At 45.3% G+C, this 18,706-nt stretch overlaps 1 protein-coding gene across 3 annotated transcripts in view; it reads right to left on the bottom strand.

Moving 5' to 3' along the window:
- Positions 1-8,055: 8,055 nt before the first annotated feature.
- KCTD1 (potassium channel tetramerization domain containing 1) overlaps positions 8,056-18,706 on the bottom strand; it is a 178,703-nt gene continuing 168,052 nt past the window's right edge. For all 3 annotated transcript variants that reach the window (XM_044243241.1, XM_044243242.1, XM_044243240.1), the window contains exons 4-5: positions 12,892-13,197; positions 8,056-9,018 (exon numbers count right to left, since the gene is read on the bottom strand). In XM_044243241.1, coding sequence (XP_044099176.1) covers positions 8,860-9,018; positions 12,892-13,197 — 465 coding nt within the window. In that variant the 3' untranslated portion in view covers positions 8,056-8,859. The remainder of the gene's footprint in view (positions 9,019-12,891; positions 13,198-18,706) is intronic.

The following is an 18,706-nucleotide window of genomic DNA, read 5'->3' as shown; positions in this document are numbered from 1 at the left end:
TACTTTAGGGATAGAGTAAGAGCAGGGGGAGAGGCAGAGGGGGAGAGAGAGAGAGAGAATTCTCAAGCAGACTGCCAGCCGAGCATGGAGCCCAAAGTGGGGCTCAATTGCAGGACCCCGAGATCACGACCTGAGCTGAAATCTAGAGACAGCCACTTAACTGACTGAGTCACCCAGGTGCCCTATAAAATTGATTTTTCAATATCCTATGGTAAATGCAATAATAAAGGTACAAACAGGGTGCTTTAGGACCACAGAGAAGTTTCACCCAGCTAAGGGGTATATGGGAAAACAGTGATAGATAAAGGATGTCTTAAAGGATGAGTGGCAGGTCATTATGAAAATAAGAGGACAAACATGTTCCAAAGCAGGGAGACTTAAGACAACACGACACATAGGGGAGTTGAGAGCATTATGCAGGAAGCTGGAGACGGTCACAAATGAGGTGGCGAGGTAGGCAGAGTTAGATCAGGGAGGGCCTTGGATGCCACGCTTAGGCGGTGAGATGATTCTGAAAGCAATGAGAAATCATGGGGATGCTTTTAACAGGCGCGTGAGCAGGCTGCACCTGGGCAGGGGAGGGAGGTGCATTGCAGGAACAACACTTCCAATTCCCAGCAGAAAACCCAATTAAGATCTTATGGAAAGAGTCCACATAGGAGGGAAGAGTTGCTAATATGACACTGAGAAGTGGTAGTAGGGATGGAGAGGAAGAGGCTGGGTTGAGAAACATTTAAAATATACTTTATGTCGAATTTGGTAACCAGCCCAAGTGGGGGATGGAGGTGGGAAGTGGATTCCTTGTTTGGACTGGAGGTAGCATCCTGAACTGAGATAGGAAATTTAAAGAAAGAAAGGGCTAGAGGTCAAAAAAATAATTCTGTATGGTCCAATGGAAATATTTTGCAGACTCTGCATCTATCCTTGCTTATGACCGAATAGACTAAAATAAATCATTTCAGTAAGATTACTTAAAATTAAGATTACATCTTACTCACTTGCTTAACTTCAAGTCAGATGGCAGGATCATGTCTTACTTGTTCCTGTGTCCTCAGAGCTGGCTGCCCTGCTTGGGGCTCTGGGAGAAGACGGCCCTGAAGGCGGTGGGAAAGCCATCAGTGGACGAGATCACACAGGGAGATACAGCATATACTGAGAACAGTGACACGTAAGAAAAAATGTTTACGCTTTGGGGTGAGAATTTGAGAAACGAGTGATCTGGTGGCCTCCATGGTCATGGGGCTGGTCCACGGGCCCCATGAAGTACCATCTAGATGCCATCCTACCGTTCTGTCGGTGGTTTGGATTTTTGGTAAGTCACTGCCTTTATGTATTTTTCATATTAACACAAATGTTCTTAGTGAGTGTGCCGAAATCATTTTAGTCCATCACATGACTAACTTTGCTGGGAAGTAAAGTTCCAAGAGGTGGGTGTGGGTGTGGATAGGGGGTGGAGCATGGTTAACACAGAGGCAGAAAGCCATTGGAAGGGTTTGGGAGTGTGGATATAGTACTACCTTCTGGGGCAATGGGAACTAAGTCAGATTTTGAAATAACAGTGACTGTAGGGAAAAGATTATATAGGTCAATGTTCTATTGTAGAAATACATCTACTCTGCTTAAAGTAAGAGCTACAACTGAATTATTTTCATGAATACGCAATCTACTTAACAGAATTTCAAATTTTCTGGTATTCCTATGTATTAAGAGACCACATATTTGAGAATGACTTTAGGACAGTATTTTAAATAATACAATGTCATTTCAAATAAAAAGCAATAATGGATGAAATATTTAAATTTTAGGGCCACAAGCAACACACCATTTCCTCTTGCCAATCCAGTTGCCCATTACTATTAATAAACAAAACAGATGCATCAAATAGATCACTCAAATTGCAGACCTTTACATGATCCTTTAAGGCCTCTTCAGGCGGGATTTACTTAACTGTCCTTACTGGTCTTCCCTCTTTTCCATCTAATGTGAAGTGTTTTTGACAAGTATTTGGTCTTTAAACTTCCAGAACAGGCTTTTTGAGTGAAGTTTCAGGGTTTGAATGGAATGCACAAGCAGTGTTTCTCTGGCTTTTTTCAGTCCTGTTGGTCAACAGGATAATTTAATACCTGTACTGTCTGTTCCTTATTCTGACAAGCACAATCTGATAGATGGATTGAGAGGAGTGATGAAATACTAGGTTTCATGCTCAGAGTGAAGGAGAAAGAGAAACCAGGGGTGGGGAGGGAGAGGGCGGGAGAGAGAGAGAGAGGATGAACTTGGAGTCATGTGAACTACAGTGGGATCGAGCCCTCTGAATCTAACATAGGTCAAAGAATGTGCAAAGGAGTTTTGTGGTAAATGGGGTTGTAGATTTACATACTTTCCAAATTAAAGGCTAAGATCATCATTTCAATTTCGAAGAAACTCATACTCATTAAAATTTATGGGAAAAAAATAAAATGTATGGGGAAAAGTAGATTCCTGCACACCTGTAGAAGGCTATTATTACAGGTGGTAGACGCTACTCTAATGATTTCCTGTGTTGTAACTTATCTGTTCATTCAAGCCTCTGATAGCTTTTTAAGAGGCGGTGGAAGAATCTGTCGCTGGTAGACGATTTCCATAGGATCAGGCAGTTCTCTAACTAATTAGGAAAGGATGAGGGCCCTCGGGTTAAACTTCAGCTGGTATTTCTCCGTTCCCTCCCCCTCCATTTGAAGTCTTCAACCTGGCTTTCCAAAGAATAGAAGCCAACTATTGTTTAATAAACATCAGCGAAGTAATGAAAAGGCACATCACAAAAGCACCCCTGGAGGATTCTCATCTACTAATCTTAGCCTGGATAGAGGGAGCCCAGCGAGTGACATTGCCGAGCAGTTTCCGGACTTGCCTGACCAAGGCATCACCTGTAGTGGGCACTGTTAAAATACAAACTCCCAGGCTTTTAGAGATTGAGATTCAGGACATCTGTAGGGACCTGGGGTGAGGCAGGAGGGAGTAGCCTGGAACCTATGACTTGAACAAATGCCTTAAGAATGGGCAAGTTTGGGGGTGCCTGGGTGGCTCAGGCCATGAAACCTCTGCCTCAGGCTCAGGTTATGATCCCAGGGTCTCTGCTCAGCGGTGTGTGTTGGGGGGTTTGCTTCTCCCTCTCCCTTTGCCCCTCCCCTGCTCATGCTCTTTCTCTGCCTCAAATAAATAAATAAATAAAATCTTTATTAAAAAATGGGTAAGTTTGGGGAACCCTGATATAGCCAATGTAAACTTTTACCGAGAAGAGCGGCTTGGTGGTTACAAAGTCAGAGACAGTGTGTCTTCTGTTTAGCTAATTCCTACTGTATAGGGTTTATCTAGGGTTTAGTAATTCCTAATTGATAACCAGTAAATCACCACAGCAACATTTTTTGTCTCATGGCTTTATAATGAAGCACACTGAACTTGCCAAGAGCAGAGCAAATTATTTTTTGCATAAGTTAGAAAACCAGAAAGAGTTGAGCCGAAGGCATTAAACGTGTGTGTGTGTGTGTGTGTGTGTGTGTGTAGGGAACTTTGGCAAATTTTTTTGACGTACCAATATTCTCAACTGCAAAACTGGGATAATAATGCCAACTTCATAGGGTTTCTATGAGGATTGAAGGGAAGGGCATTCGTAAGCTTATTATTGCTACTGTCAGTTGTATGCTAGGATTTCAATCTTTGTGATCAAATGATAGTATGACTGCAAGTTTGCCTTAAATCTTCATATGAATGTTACATCCTCAAACAACGCAGTTCTGGTGCCATCACATGGTCTTACCCAGATGAAATTTTTCTAGAATGTCTAAAACTGGTTTATTATTTCGTAATTCTCAGAGCTACAAACTCTGCAGATGTCTTATCTGTGCACTTGAAGAAAATGAGTCAGTTCTAACATTCACACATCTAGAGACACAAAAATCTAGATTTCAAGGTTTTCTAGGAAAAATGAGACATTTCAGTATTCAGGACCCTGTTCTCCTGTTGGAGAAGCCTGTTCGCATTGAGGTAGGGGCTGCCCCTTTTGAATGGGGCACACATGCTCCTGCCTGTCTCCTAATTTATGTGACTCACCTGGCCTTTGTAGGCAGCTGAGCTTTTTTTATTTTCCCAAAGATTTTATTTATTTATTTGACAGTGATACAGCAAGAGAGGGAACACAAACAGGGAGAGAGGCAGAGGGAGAAGGAGGCTTCCCATCAAGCAGGGAGCCCGATGCGGGACGCCATCCCAGGACCCTGAGATCATGACCTGAGCTGAAGGCAGACGCTTAATGTCTGAGTCACCCAGGCACCCGAGGCAGCTGAGTCTTCACCCCCACACCCAGGATGATGTCTTACTTCTCATCCATCTGTGGATTGTCAGTTCTTTGCCTGGTTAGTAGGTCAGGAATGGATGAGTGGGAAAAACAGCAACTGAACTGCCCCTTACACCAACAGACTGTTTCAGCCTGTCCAGCCTGCGGACCCCCCGCTAAATATCCACAGAGCCCAGTCTCCAGGATTGCCCAAGAGCTCCTGAACACAGTCCCTCCCCCAGCCTGGCCTCCAGGATCAACCCCCACTCCTGCCCAATGGCACCTTCCTTTTCCAGCCATGTTTCTTCCCCGGCTAACCCAGCGGCTTCCCCCACCATTCTCTGAACATGCCTTATGCCTCCGCAGCTCGGGGCCTCTGCCCTCCTCTATACCCCTTCTTTGCAAAAGCCTCCCCAGCTTCCAAGTGCCACATTGGTAGTCGTTGTTTTGTAAATATGAAGTGACACCATGCCTCGTCGTGAGCTAAGTGTATGTCCGAATTCTGCGGTTGGACGTGCAGACATCTGCCACCCTCCAGGACCCCAGGGCAGAAACCATGTCACAGTCATTCTAGCACCACCAGCATGGAGCCCCCAACGTGCCGTAAGGGAGGCTCACAATATCTAAATACAGGAACACATTTCCACTTTAAGAAGAAAATGCTAATTAATCATCTACTTTCTTCCTCATCCTACCACAACACAAAAGCTTATCTTCTCTCAATTGGTTTCGGCCCTCCTTATAAATCTTAACTGGACATTGACCTTTTCGTACCATTTACTTGATGTCTGAGAGTATTAATTTCTTTAATGAGAAATGGGGATGATATAGCCTTCAGTGTGGTCCTAAGGATTCAATGGGTTAAATGCAGAAAAAGTGCTTTGCGCAGGGCCTGGCATCAAGCACACACTGAGGGCATGGCTGTGATTCTTACTCTGTAGATACTCACCTAATATTTAAGAGCCAGTTTGGAAGTAGCTCACTTCATTCCATTTTTCTAGAATACTTCTTAGAAAAGAGCAGGTCAGAGAATAGAGTCCGTGTGCTTGACTAAAGAAATGTATTTTGGTCAACAAAAATTAAAATGTTATTTAAAATGCCAGCGGATCAGGAAATAGTAGATTTTTTTTTTAAAGTTCACTTTTTTTTTCCCCCAAAGATTTTATTTATTTGACAGACAGAGATCACAAATAGGCAGAGAGGCAGGCAGAGAGAGAAGGGGAAGCAGGTTCCCTGCTGAGCAGAGAGCCCAATGTGGGGCTCGATCCCAGGACCCTGAGATCATGACCTGAGCCGAAGGCAGAGGCTTTAACCCACTGAGCCACCCAGGCGCCCCTAAAGTTCACTTTTATAACCATGAAGATAACGATTGATTTGGGAAAAGATGACCAATGGGTGTTGAACAGGGTATTTACAGTCTCACAATTTCATCCCATTGATTACTTATTAATCCGAAAGGGAGAAAGCTACTTTCACATTGGAGAAATTTGGTGAATGTCACTTCAACGAATGATCAAAATTATCACCACAAAAGAAAAAGCATAACCCACATGCATTAAGATTTATAAAAGCCAGAAATAAAAATAAAAACAAGAACTAGAAATTTTAAAAAATTACTGTCATTATGGGCCAAATGGATCCTTGTGAAGTGATATAATAAGGACGTAACATCACCTATATTCTTTCAAAGAAAAAAAAAATTAACCTGATGCTACAAGTGAGAAACCAGAAAAATCCAGAGACAGTAATAAACAGAGCACATAGGCCTTGATCATAGGCTCTTAATGGGCTGACAAGTGAAGTTTGAATATGCACTGCATATTCGATTATAAAAACAGGACAAAATACCATTGTGACTCAATTATATTTTGAATGACCTGAAGTGTCTGGGTGGCTCGGTTAGCTAAGCCTCTGCCTTTTGCTCAGGTCATGATCTCAGGGTCCTGGGATCAAGCCCAGCATCTGCTGGGCTCTCTGCTCAGACAGCTGCGGGGAGCCTGCTTCCCCCTCTCTCTCTGCCTCTCTGCCTACTTGTGATCTCTCTCTCTCTGTGCCAAATAAATAAAGTCTTTAAAAAAATTTGTATTTTGGACGACCAGCTCTTTCCTGAAGGTTCTGGGAATCTATGCTAGAAGACCTCACAGTGTGAAAATTACATGCGATAAGTTTGCTGCATTTGATCGGATTGGAGGTTTTATACAAAGAATGGGCAACGGGTTGTAGTTGTATAAACAGGCATAGGAACTTGAAAAAAAGAGGGGATGCTAATAATGCAGTGTGTGGGGGGACAATGCCAATTGCCCAGAGACTGCTGAGCAAATGTTAGGATGACAACTGCCTGTAAGTCCCCAAGCAGGCTTTCTTTATCTCAAGCTTCTAGAAACTTTTGCTTCGTGAGAACGGATTACTAGGAAAGTTGGAGCGCAATTTCATTGTCCTCTCAGTCCAGCAGGGATGAGCAGGAGGCCGGTGAGAGCAGATCTGGCTGTCTCGTCTGAGACTATGCTGTATTAGTCTCAACTACGGGGAAATCAAACAACCATGGGTAAGACTGGCTGGCAGTCATTAGAGTCGTTCCGTGTTTGGGCCTCTGTGTTTCAGGTGGTGATCGGAGCCATTAACAGCTTACTTTTAGTTTCAGAAGCCAGAGATATTTTCATTACTAGTGTCCTCAGGCATAGACTTTTTAATTTAAAAAAAGAAAGTAAGTTCAGGATGGAAATCACCTATCACTACGGGAATGTCTCTGCAGCAGAAACACCTTACAGTTTACCTGTCAATCTTACCATCATGTCGGGTTTATTATGAGTGTCTGGAATGAGGAAGAGGAAGTAGGGAAGGGAAGTGATGGTAGGGTTCAGAGAGGAACGCCTGGAATCACTAATACTTCAGAAAAGCTGAGGGCTTAATTCCAACGTGGTACTGAGACTTCAAGTTTCTTACCTCTGGGGCTCGTTAGAAAGCGACCATTCCAGCTCTTAGATTTTCTCTACTTCTTCCAACGCCATAATGCCCTACTTTTTGGGTTTTTTGGACAGATGTCACGGTAGATTTTAGTTGGCTACAAATTCTGTCACTCTCCCCAGCAGGAGGGAGATTTTATTTCCCCTCCCTTTGAGTCTGAGCTGGCTCTGTATCTACTGAGCCAACAGACTGCCCCAGAAGCCCACTACCAGTTCCCTGCCTGGCCCTTCAGAGCATGGCGGCTTCCGCTTCCTACCTCTTGTAACCCTTGTGACAGGGACACTCTCCCTTACAACACAGCTCCGGAGCTGGGACAGGCCTGAGCCACACAGAGAGGCTTGAAGCCAGCACGGACTGGCAGCCCATGGGAAAGCCATGTAGGACATCATAGCCCAACCTCACCACAGAAGCAGGCCAGCAAAGTCCAGGCCACTCAGAAGATGCCACAGAATCACGAGAGAGAATAAAATGGCGTCTGAAGCTGCTAAGTTTTGGCGTGGTTTGCCGGGCAGCCAGAGATAACTACAATTTATAAACAAAACGTTCACGAGGAGGAAGACTATCTTGCTAACCAGCACAAAGTAGCAAAGCACGTGTCGGGACACGTGCTGAGTAGGCACAGAACCATGATCACATCGCTGTCCTTCAGCGGGTTTGACCTCAACACTGGCGTCAGCTTTGAGGGCCTCTTTCTGATGTTTAACACAAAAGATTTAGAAAAAGAAAAAAAAAAATCTCATTTTAATACAGCCTCATCCCCACACGGGTGTTTCACACAGACCTTATTTTTTAAACAGAGTTTATTGTATTTAATACATTATAAAATTTGAAAAATTGTAGGAAAGCAGCAGACTCAAACTGGAGCAACTCTAACAAGTAATAATTCTGGCCCCTTTGCAAAACTGATCAGTTTAAAAACAAAGTAATGTTCACATCTGTGAAGGCGGACAAAAAAGTGTGACTTCTGTACAAACTACATTTAAAATTTCATGTCTAATGTCTTTCGGTTGCGGTGTGCTCACGAGAGTTTTTCTGAAGTCCTGCCTGGTGCCGCCTAAAAGAGAGGACATGAAACCTCCATATGCAAATAAACTCGAGTCAAGGTGTTTTGGTTTTTTTTTGTTTTTTTTTTTTAAAAAAAAAAAAGGAAAAAGAAAGACAGAGGAAAAGGAAACAACGGATGGCTGTTGGCAATGGAAACCGTAAGGAGATGCGTCCTCACTGCTCATGGCTTCTCTATTGGTCGGGGGGCCTCGGGAGGCCCAGGACACCTCACGGCCATCACAGCACCAACTGTAGCTACCACCTTTTAAAACTTTTTTTTTTTCCTTTTTTTTGCATTTCCTACCTTTTGACATATATATATATTTATATATTTTTTTACACCTTGAGGATATCACTATTCCAATTGTTCCCATATGAATACAGGTGTGGTCTCTATTGGATATAAATGTGTCTTTTTATTCAATTTTAGGTCCAGGACTTGGTTTGCTGTCCCAACTGCACATAAATGTCCCTTTTGTTTGTTTATTTGTTTGTTGTGTACGGTTTTCTTTTTTTCCTCTTTGCATAAGAAATCGGTCCATTTAGTCCAGAGGCTCCTGCTTTATCCGGATGACAGAGGGTACGCGGGGCGTCCGCCTCAGCTCCCGTCGCAGGACGTACTCGCTGAACTGAGACGAGTCCACTCCTCCTCCACAGGAGCCCACGATTTCAAATCCTCTCTGCTGCAACCTCTCGAGGACCTGCACGGGGCCAAGACAAGCATCCGGTTAGCGGGGAGATGAGCACTCTGGCCACACAAACAGCCCAAAGAAGTGTCCTGAAGTCTGAGCCCCTGTGCAGCCCGGGTCACTCTTACCCCACCCCTGGGTCTCACGAATTGCTGCTTTCAGTGGAAGACCCTGGACGGACGGGCAGGAGGGAGGGAGCATCATTGCTAAGACCTCAGATGTACCCTTCTGTGCCTGCTGCACACGGGCCAGTTCATTTAATGGTTACAACCACCCGGCAGCACGGTTGGTCAGCCCATTTCACACATGGGAAAACTGAGGCTCCCAGCATGTAAGTGATGAGACTGGGTTTCCAACTCAGGTCTGTTTGGCCTCAGATGCCACATTTCTTGGAATGTGCAACACTACCTTCTCTCCAGAAAGAGAGAGCTCGCATTTCAAATATCATTTATCACTAAAATATCGTCCAGGAGATGATAGATGATATGGCCAGACGCTGACTTTATCTGAATTTACTCAGCCAGTGATTCACTCTCAACTCATTCACCCTCAGCTCTGCCACTGTTGAAGGCTGCCAGTACAGACTTAATATATTTCAGCTTAGAAGACGGTATCATTTCAATAGCAGAACAAATGGACTACTGAAGACAGTTGAGGTTTATCTACAGGTTTTCAAGTTTATGGCATCTGAAATAGATTTACTGCCCTGTGTGCATTCAGGGAGGCAATGCAACAGTTGTTGCATTTTAGAAGAGTTGCATATTAGAAGATTTTGCATTTTAGTTGTTGCATTTTAGAAGAGTTGCATATTAGAACAGTTGCATATTAGAAGACATGTCTAAAATAAATATATTCTAAACTTCTCATATAATCACTTCTCAGATAATAATCACTTTTAATAATCTCTTCAATTTTGAAATCAAATACTGAACACCAGAAAGATCCCTGGGTTGGTCACCTACATGTCTGATGGCCTTAAATGCAGAAACAACTCCTACATTCTCAGGCGAAAACACAGAAAATTAATATAGAGCATTGTTTCCCTAAAAATCCAACAGACACTGGATGTGCAAATGTTCCCTGGGCTTCTGGTTATGATTAAATTCCTTCTCTACCACTCCAAAGGGAAGACAACTCCATCACAGCTTTAAAATAAAAGTCTGGCTCAAAACTTTACATGGGGAATGAAGTGAAATGTTATTAAGTAACTTTCAAAATTTACTCAATGTAAGGTGAACCCTTCCTATTTCTCTTAAATTATTTTTTGGTCCCCTTCTTCTATGTGGAATATAATTTCTGAGTTTGCCAAATGGCTAACTAGAGACTGGAAAACAATACAGTATGCTTTCTAAAAACTCAAACTTTGCATGCTGGCAAATTAAAAAAAAAAATTCCTTAAGAGAACAAAATGAAAATTCTACCCTAAGGACAGCTCCATTTCTGTAGCTATATTTACCAGGCAGATGCATACCAGTCCGCAAAGGGACAGGATGAAGAAAACAATTCCTAAGTTCAAAATCAAGAAGTGCTTTGATGCCAAGTCAATAAAAAGGTGAAGACCCAAGAGCCCACTCCAAGATGTCCTTGGCAGAGGCAGGGACGTACCCTGTCGGCAAAGCTCGGCCAAACCACTGCACTGGAAAGGACTCTTTGTCTTGACTGGGAGAAGAATTACAAAGGTAGAAGAAGCCGTGAACAATGGCACATGTAACTCGTACTATTTATTCTGCAGAACTGTTAGGTTGTTAAACTGTTAAATACGGAAATCCTGAAGGCGTCTCCCCAACTGATACGATCATCATTCCATAGACCCAGTGTTATGCTGGATGTGGTCAAAGCTCATTTCAATGTCATCCAAACAACCTATGCTCCTGGCCATTTCTTTTTATTAAACATCAATTTGTTAAAAGCAAAATCCCTTAAAATTAGTGATCACTTGACAATATTAAATCACTCCAGGGGTGGGCTGGAGTGTCAGGTCTTGTGCATCTTAGCCTAAAACTTCTGGATGCCTAGTGCACAGTGCCTATTTTCTTGGTCGGTGGAGCAGGAAGCTAGAGTCATCAATTGTGTCATGGTCATGTCATGGCTGTGTCACCGACGATGCTAATCCAGATGAAAATGTCCTCATCTGATTAGACTGGGATACTTGTCAGGCATATGCATTTATTCCCTGGCCTAAGCGGTGGGGCTGGGCTTTCATCTGAGGGATGGAACCCTAGGGAAGCAATGCCATCAGAGCTCTGATCTCCAGCCTCCCTCTGGAGGGAAGCTGGGGCAGCTTGTGTGTGTGGGAGGTGAAAAGCTTTCAGAGTTTTGGAGGCTGTGATAAATAGCAGAGACCCCACTGAGGAACACGAAGTGGTTTGGGGTGCACCTCTGGCCCCATCCAACCCAGCGGCCGCCATGCTGCCTGATAGCACGAGTCTCTGGCAGGTGCTCCTGGGACACTGCTTCTGCCAGTGTCTCCTGCTCTTCTGTTCTCAGATACTGTTCACAAATTTTAAAGATACAAATAGTTGTGGAACAATCCTCAAGAGGAATGGAAGAGTGGGTGCTTCTTGTCTTTGAGCTGTGGATAGGTTTTGTTGGGTCAATCCTGAACAAAGTCATGGGCCCATTCCAATTAGAAAGAGCAAGGGGGGAGCCCTAAGCCCTTACTCCGCTGACCTCAAGTCATTTTGAGTTATAGAGACCTGGAGCAGAGGCATAAGTATGCCTCTACTTTCTCCTCAGCAAGATGGGGGGTTCACAGTGCTTACCTGTTAGGGTTGTTCTAAGAAGACAAGGCATGTACCACCCTTGGCCCAGAGCTGCCACACATTAGTTAAGATGAAGAACACACTTACCAGCGTCTAAGGGACAGGGAACCCCACACCACATGTGAACCAAACTTCCGAATTCCAACCCCAAGTCTCCTTCTCCCATAGAATTCTCTGCCTCAGAAAACAGCTTTTCCATTCATCCAGTTCCCCTGTCAAAAATCTTAGCCATCCTTGGCTTCTTAGACCCCAAAGCCATTGTCAGAGAACCTTGTTAGCTCTATAACACTCAAGATACTCAGAACCGGACACTTCTCCAACATTGCTAACTGGTTCCCTTGCTTCCACCATTTTCCATCTGCTGCTGGAGTATTCGTTTTCAAATCTGAGCTACATCATGCCACACCTTTGTTCATAATCTTCAAATGGCTTTCCATTTTACTCACACAAGCAAATGATCCCAAACCAAAAGAAACCGAAACAAACAAACAAAAAATCCCAGAATGCTTACCACCACCTAAGAGATAATCATGGGTGATCTGTCCCTAGCTATCTGCTAGCCTCCTGTCTCAGCACTTCCTATCCCTGACACTTCGGTCAAGCCCCATGGGCTCTCCTGATACGGCTCAACATGCCAAGCAGACTCCTACCTCACGGTCGTCCCAACTCGCCATTCCCTCTGCTTGGGGTATCTCATCCCAGCTGTTCTCTTCTCTTCAGCTAACCAACACCTCTTTTTCTTTTTCTTCTCATTACACGTTTGTTTTTAAGGGTCTCAACATTTCTGTTGGTTACGGTTTGCCGCCCCTCCCCGTCCTTCTCAGAATGTAAATTCTGGGAAAATAGAGCTATTGTCTCTTTCTTCCTCTTCCAGATCCTCAGCGCTCATACTAGCACGAGGCACACAGTAGATGTTCGACAAATACCTACAGAATAACTGAATGAGCGGGTGCCTATGCTTACCTACCCAACAGAAGGGGTGCCTATGCTTACCTACCCAACAGAAGTGATGCCACCTGAGAGTTTCCCAGCTCCCTGGAGGGAAGGCACTGGGTGAAGGCAAGGTTAAGTGACAGCAGTAAGAGGGACATTGGATGCCACACAGTGTATGACAAGACTATACCTGGACCGAGTTGAGGTGACAGTAGCCATTCAGTGGAAACCTAATGACATGCGTTGAGTCGTGATTCCAGCCTGCATTTACGGAGTTACACATCACGTCGCCAATCTCTGGAAATACTTCTTCTATCAAGGATTTGTCACCGCTGAGCGTGATCCTTTCTCCAAGGTCTGGGGCAACACGCACCACTAAGCACTCACAGGGCCTTGAAAAGCGACCACTTTCTCTGTCCTGCTTCCACCTTTCCATCTCCAACAACATGGGCTGAAGCTGAAAATATTTTGCTTCTTCATATAACAAAGTATAGTCCTGGGGAAAAAAAAGGGGGGAGGAGGGTTATTTCACAGTGCAAAATACAAACAGGAAGCACTGAGAATGTCCACAGATAAGGGGTGATTTTCTTCCACCTCTGTTTTTCCAGTCATCAAAACTGCGTGTAGGTTCTTTCCTCACCACTCATTTGTGTGTGCATCCATTCCGCGTAAGGGTATGAAGCACCAGGCAGGCCCTCTTCTAAATGCGCCCCATAAATTAAGTCCTGTAACCTCCACAACTGCCCTGTGATTTTGCAACCATTATTATTCCCATTGTGCAAACAAGATGAGAAAGTCTGAACCCACAACTTTTCTCTTTCAGCAGAAGAGAGCCTCTGGGTATTTAAAATTGGTGCGGTGAGAACCCATTCTAAGCCCGCCTGATGAAGCCAGGCACAGGCTGCAGGTGCGGGAGCGGGTGCGGGAGGCGCAGGCGCACTATCCACTGGGAGCCCACGCCCCTGTCCCTTTCCTCGGCAGCTCAGAACGCCCCGTGGGAGGCAGGGGGCGGCGCCAGCTGGGGGCGGAGCTGCAGATGTTGGCGAGTGGGCGCCTGATGGATGGGCCCGCTGCTGCTACCTAAGCCTGGGTCCCCATCTCCGACGATCTGGCAGAGGCTGACGCACCTGGCCAGCTATCCGCGCTGCCATCCTACAGTGAGGGAGGCCAACCAGCCCATGATCCCTGCAGGACGGAGGGGCCAGAAAGGAAACCGGTCCCTTTCTGAAAGCACAGCAATTAACCACCACTCTCTGAGCACGGTTTCTTTTTCTCTTACCTTAAAAACAAATCTACAGAATTAAACCAGCAATCTGGCAAGCAGGTATGAAAACGCACAAGTCACTGAATGGAAGGACGAGGGAAGCTGAGGGGGAGGCAGCGACAGAGGAATGATGTTATCAGGCGGCTCAGTATTATGTCTACACGTAGCTATGACCACAATCATCAGTGGGTGTGAGGCAAGTGGACACCTGTCCAGGCATAGGCCTGGGTCCTGTGTCTCGGTCCTTCCCCGGGCCGAAGCTGGCAGGCGGTGCGTGGAGCACGCAGCCGAGCAGACACTGAGAGCCCGGCGCCTGGGAACTGGCCCGGCCTCTGCCATCTGGATGGGATGGAGTATGGAGGCGATGACCACAGGAGAGCGGGTTTTATGTGGCACTTTGCTCTTTTTCTTGCAAATTAAGCAGGAAAAGCAGCAGCCAGCAGTTTTTTGTGGTTTCCAGAGAAAAATGTGGGGAGGTGAGAAAAATGCCAGTGGATCTCCAGCAGGACCTTCCACTTTCTGTGTTGAGACATTTGGGCCAAGGAGGGTGCTGTCTGTCCCAGACCCTTCTCAGCAGAATGGACCGCTCCTGTATTCTGCCTTCTCCTGGCAACCCCATTCTTAGGGGAGTCTTGGTTCCCTGCTGGAGATCATCTTCCTTTCACACTCTGGCACCTGCTTTGCCTCTGGACCCACAAGAGGTACTTTGAGGGGTGAGAACTAAGCTGAGGTGTGGCCACTCTTAACATAGGACAGAACAGAGCGCCCGCCCCCACCAGCTTGAGGGCAGGAGTGGAGAGACTGCTGGTTCCTCCAGGGTATCTGGGACCCTGGGGCGGGGTGGGGGGGGGGACGCTTGCCGACTAGAAAGTATACTGACTGTGAGACAGTGACCTTGATCTTTACTTATCAAGATGACAGCTCTCAAAGAGACTTAAAAACAGCATTGACGATTACACAAGCAACAGAAGTGAGAATTTCTGTTACTGCTTTTTATTTTCCTATGAGAATTAAAAATTACAGCACAAGGAAGAACCTGGACTCCAGTGAAAGTATGTCATCAAGTCTACAATCTGAGACTGCTTAGAGCAGTCTTATCAACCAACCTTGACCTTACGGAGGAATTCTTTCAAACACTGCTGAATAGTGGCCATTAGCCTCTGATTAAATGCTTCCAGTGATGGGAAGCTTACTATCTAACAGGGCATAGCATTTACTTTGTTGGCCACTCTTACTACACTTCTGGAAATTTCTTGGTTAGAATGACCTGAATTCCCCTGTAATTCCAACTTAATTCAAACTCATCAGGGGTTACAGTGATCCTAAATTTTCTTTGACATGTGAACCCTTCACACATTTGAAGACAATAGTTATGGCTTAATATCATTCAGGCTGATAATCTTTCAGCTCTTTCTTATTTGTTATGACTTAGAGGTCCTCCGACATCTGGAATGTGCCTGACTTTATCAACATACTTCTGAAAACCCAAACTGGAACTGAACCTGACATTTCAGATGTGATCTAATGAGTTCACTGTAGAACCTTTGCTTGGCTGGGCATTCTTTATTATTATTGTTGTTGTTATTATTATTTTGGCTGGACATTCTAACCAGTCTTAAAGCAGCCTGCATTCACTTCCTATGGCTGCTGCAACAATTACCACACACCGAGTGGCTTAAAACCACACACATTTATTCTCTTACAGTCCTGGGAGCTGGAAGCCTACAATGAGTCATTAAGGTGGTATTTCTTACGGAAACTCTAGAGGGGAATCCACATCCTTGCCTTTTTCAGTTGCACAGAAGGCCTGCACTCCTTGGCCTGGGGTCCCGCATCACTCCTGCCTCTACTATTGTCACATCTTCTCCAACTCTGACCCACCCGCTTCCCCCTTTCACTCAGAAGGACCCTTGTGAGCACGCTGGGTCCATCTGCATTATCCACAATCATTTCCCCACCTCAAGACCCTTCACTTAATCACATTTGTAAAGTTCCCTCTGCCATAGAAGATGACATATTCCTGGCTTCCTGGAATTACGATGTGGACGTCTTTGGGGGGCCATCATTCTGCATACCACATGGCATAAGGTTGTATTAATCTTCTTGGTGTCTATTACCCTATCGGTTTATGTTTCACTTACAGTGAAGTCTCCAGAACTTTCTAGAAGAGCTGCTACTGAGCGAGGTCCTCTTGCAACATTTGTGAAAAATTTAAAATCCTCCATTAGTTACCCCTCTTCAGACTGCCTACTGTAGGTTCTGGAATTTGTTCCAACACACTGAGAAGTGTCCATTCTTTCATCCAACATTCTGCTCCTGCTCTCGTTATTTTGGTCATTCTGAACCGAGTGTTCTGTTTCTGTATGTGAATCATTTCTTAAAAGCAATGACACGAGTGAGCTACTTGCAGGCCTTGGTTCAGGCTGATGCTTGGGTAATAAATTAAGACTCTGGACTCTGGCTATTCAAACAGTTATAAAACCTGTAATTCTGAGATCAGCCAGCCCCCAGTTGTGGCATTTGCTGGGTGTCTGGTTGAAATACTATGTGTTCGGATGGCCTCCCAGGGGAAGGCTGGACATACGGGAGGGGCCCTAGTCTCCAAACCACCCAGAGATTCTCCTTATCTATAAAATGAGAGGAATAAGTCATAGTGCAGGTGCTATCAGGCCTGATACTCTGAGTCTATATCCATGACAATGTCCTGATCCACCGGTCTGTCCACCATAATCTGAAGGTAATAAGGCTGGCAGGGCCTGGGGTGACAAATCCTCTATGCTCACTCTGAATCCTCACCCCTTTCTTTTTCCCTTTGAATTCAGAAGCCACATGGGCAATCCGCTCCGAGGTCTGGCCGTGGACTGACAGAGTGCTCCCTACACCATGTTGCCCATGTTCATCGTTCTCTGCTCCTGGAAAATGAGAGGAACATTGGCCCTTAGTAGACTTTTGGCCCCACTCAGTGATTTCTCAAGGATTCTGCCAGTAGTTTTTAAAGTGTAGCTTAAGAGGTCCCCTGAAGGTCATCCTGTACCCTGGGATGTTAACTCATGGGCCTGGCCTTAAACCATCTCAGACAACCAGGTGTGCCTGACCATCTCTACTTGACCATCCGGTTCCATCGCTCCCTTACCACATTGTTCCTTTGGGTCTCTGGGGCAGATGCCGTCTGCGCTGGGCCAGCAGGGGCTAGAAAGCAGCTGAGCACGCAGGCTCTGTTTGACCATCAGCCCCACAACGTTCACTTGCCTCCAAGTGTCTCCCAGCTCAAGAACTAAAAAGGCCATTCTTGTCCTTACCATTTTCTGCATAGTTAAGCTCACACTGGCCATTTGTTTTCTTGGCAGGCTCCTTTTGATTCGTCTTTCTTTGCTTCCTAGCGCATGCTTCCAGCCTCAGCTCATGGGAGAACTCCCTGCAGAGCAGGCTCGGTGTCCACTGCGGCTTTCCTTAGGCAGCTTGTCCTCCTTTCCTTCCTCAGTCAGGATCAGTTAATTGTATTGTCTACGTCCCCTGTATTTTATTTTTTTAAAGATTTTATTTATTTATTTGTCAGAGACAGAGGGAGAGAGAGCAAGTGAGCACAGGCAGACAGAGAGGCAGGCAGAGTCAGAGGGAGAAGCAGGCTCCCTGCCGAGCAAGGAGCCCAATGTGGGACTCGATCCCAGGACCCTGGGACCATGACCTGAGCCGAAGGCAGCTGCTTAACCAACTGAGCCACCCAGGCATCCCTGTATTTTATTGTTTTATCAAGCTTCCCTTTGGACTCTCTGACCTCATGCTCATTTCCTTCTGCTCTCTGAATCTTTTGAAATCTTCTTTCCTTACGCCTTGGTCCCTATGTGGCAACACCCTCCATTCCCTTCTTTGGCTTTTACAACCTCTAGACAACTCAGTCTTTCATCCTCGAGGTACGAGATGGGATTGAGCAGGATTTTATAGAGCAGTAGCAAGTTTGGCCCCAGATTTCCTTTCTTTTCTTTCTTTCTTTCTTCCTTTTTCTTTTTTTTTTTTTTTAAGATTTTGTTTATCTTAGAGAGAGAGTATGAGCAGGGGGAGGAGGGCGGAGGGGGGAGGGAAAGGGAGAGAGAATTTCAAGCGGACTCTAAGTTGAGTACAGAGCCCCATGGAAGGCTCCATCTCATGACCCTGAGACCACGACCCGGGCCAAGACCGAGAGTCGGACGCTCAACCAGCTGAGCCACTCAAGCGCCCCTGAGCCCAGATTTTCTTTTGAGGGAAATGAATCCAAAGCAACCATATCTGATTTCAACAAAGCAACTCCAGAATGTACTAGCTGCCATCATTCCTCTGCCCTGCTTGTGTGCCAATTTTATCTTCTTTCATTTAGGAAGCGTCATTCAAATTTCTTGCTTAGCCTCATATCCAGATAAAGGAAAACCTATTATCATGTTTAAATAACTTTAAAATCCTAGAATACGTGTTTTTAAAATAAATCTTTTTGAGGTTTACAGTGATTTTTTTGAGGCACAGAAAGATCAAGATCCCGGGGCACCTGGGGGGCTCAGTGGGATAAAGCCGCTGCCTTCGGCTCAGGTCATGATCCCAGAATCCTGGGATTGAGCCCCGCATCTGGCTCTCTGCTCCGCAGGGAGCCTGCTTCCTCCTCTCTCTGCCTGCCTCTCTGTCTACTTGTGATCTCTGTCAAATAAATAAGTAAAATCTTAAAAAAAAAAAGAAAGGAAGAAAGATCAAGATCCCATTTTACAGACAAACAAAT

The sequence above is a fragment of the Neovison vison genome, chromosome 3 (genome assembly GCF_020171115.1).
Source record: "Neovison vison isolate M4711 chromosome 3, ASM_NN_V1, whole genome shotgun sequence".
NCBI lineage: Eukaryota > Metazoa > Chordata > Mammalia > Carnivora > Mustelidae > Neogale > Neogale vison.
The sequence above is the reverse complement of the archived record's forward strand: the minus strand, read 5'-3'. Positions and strand labels throughout refer to the sequence as shown.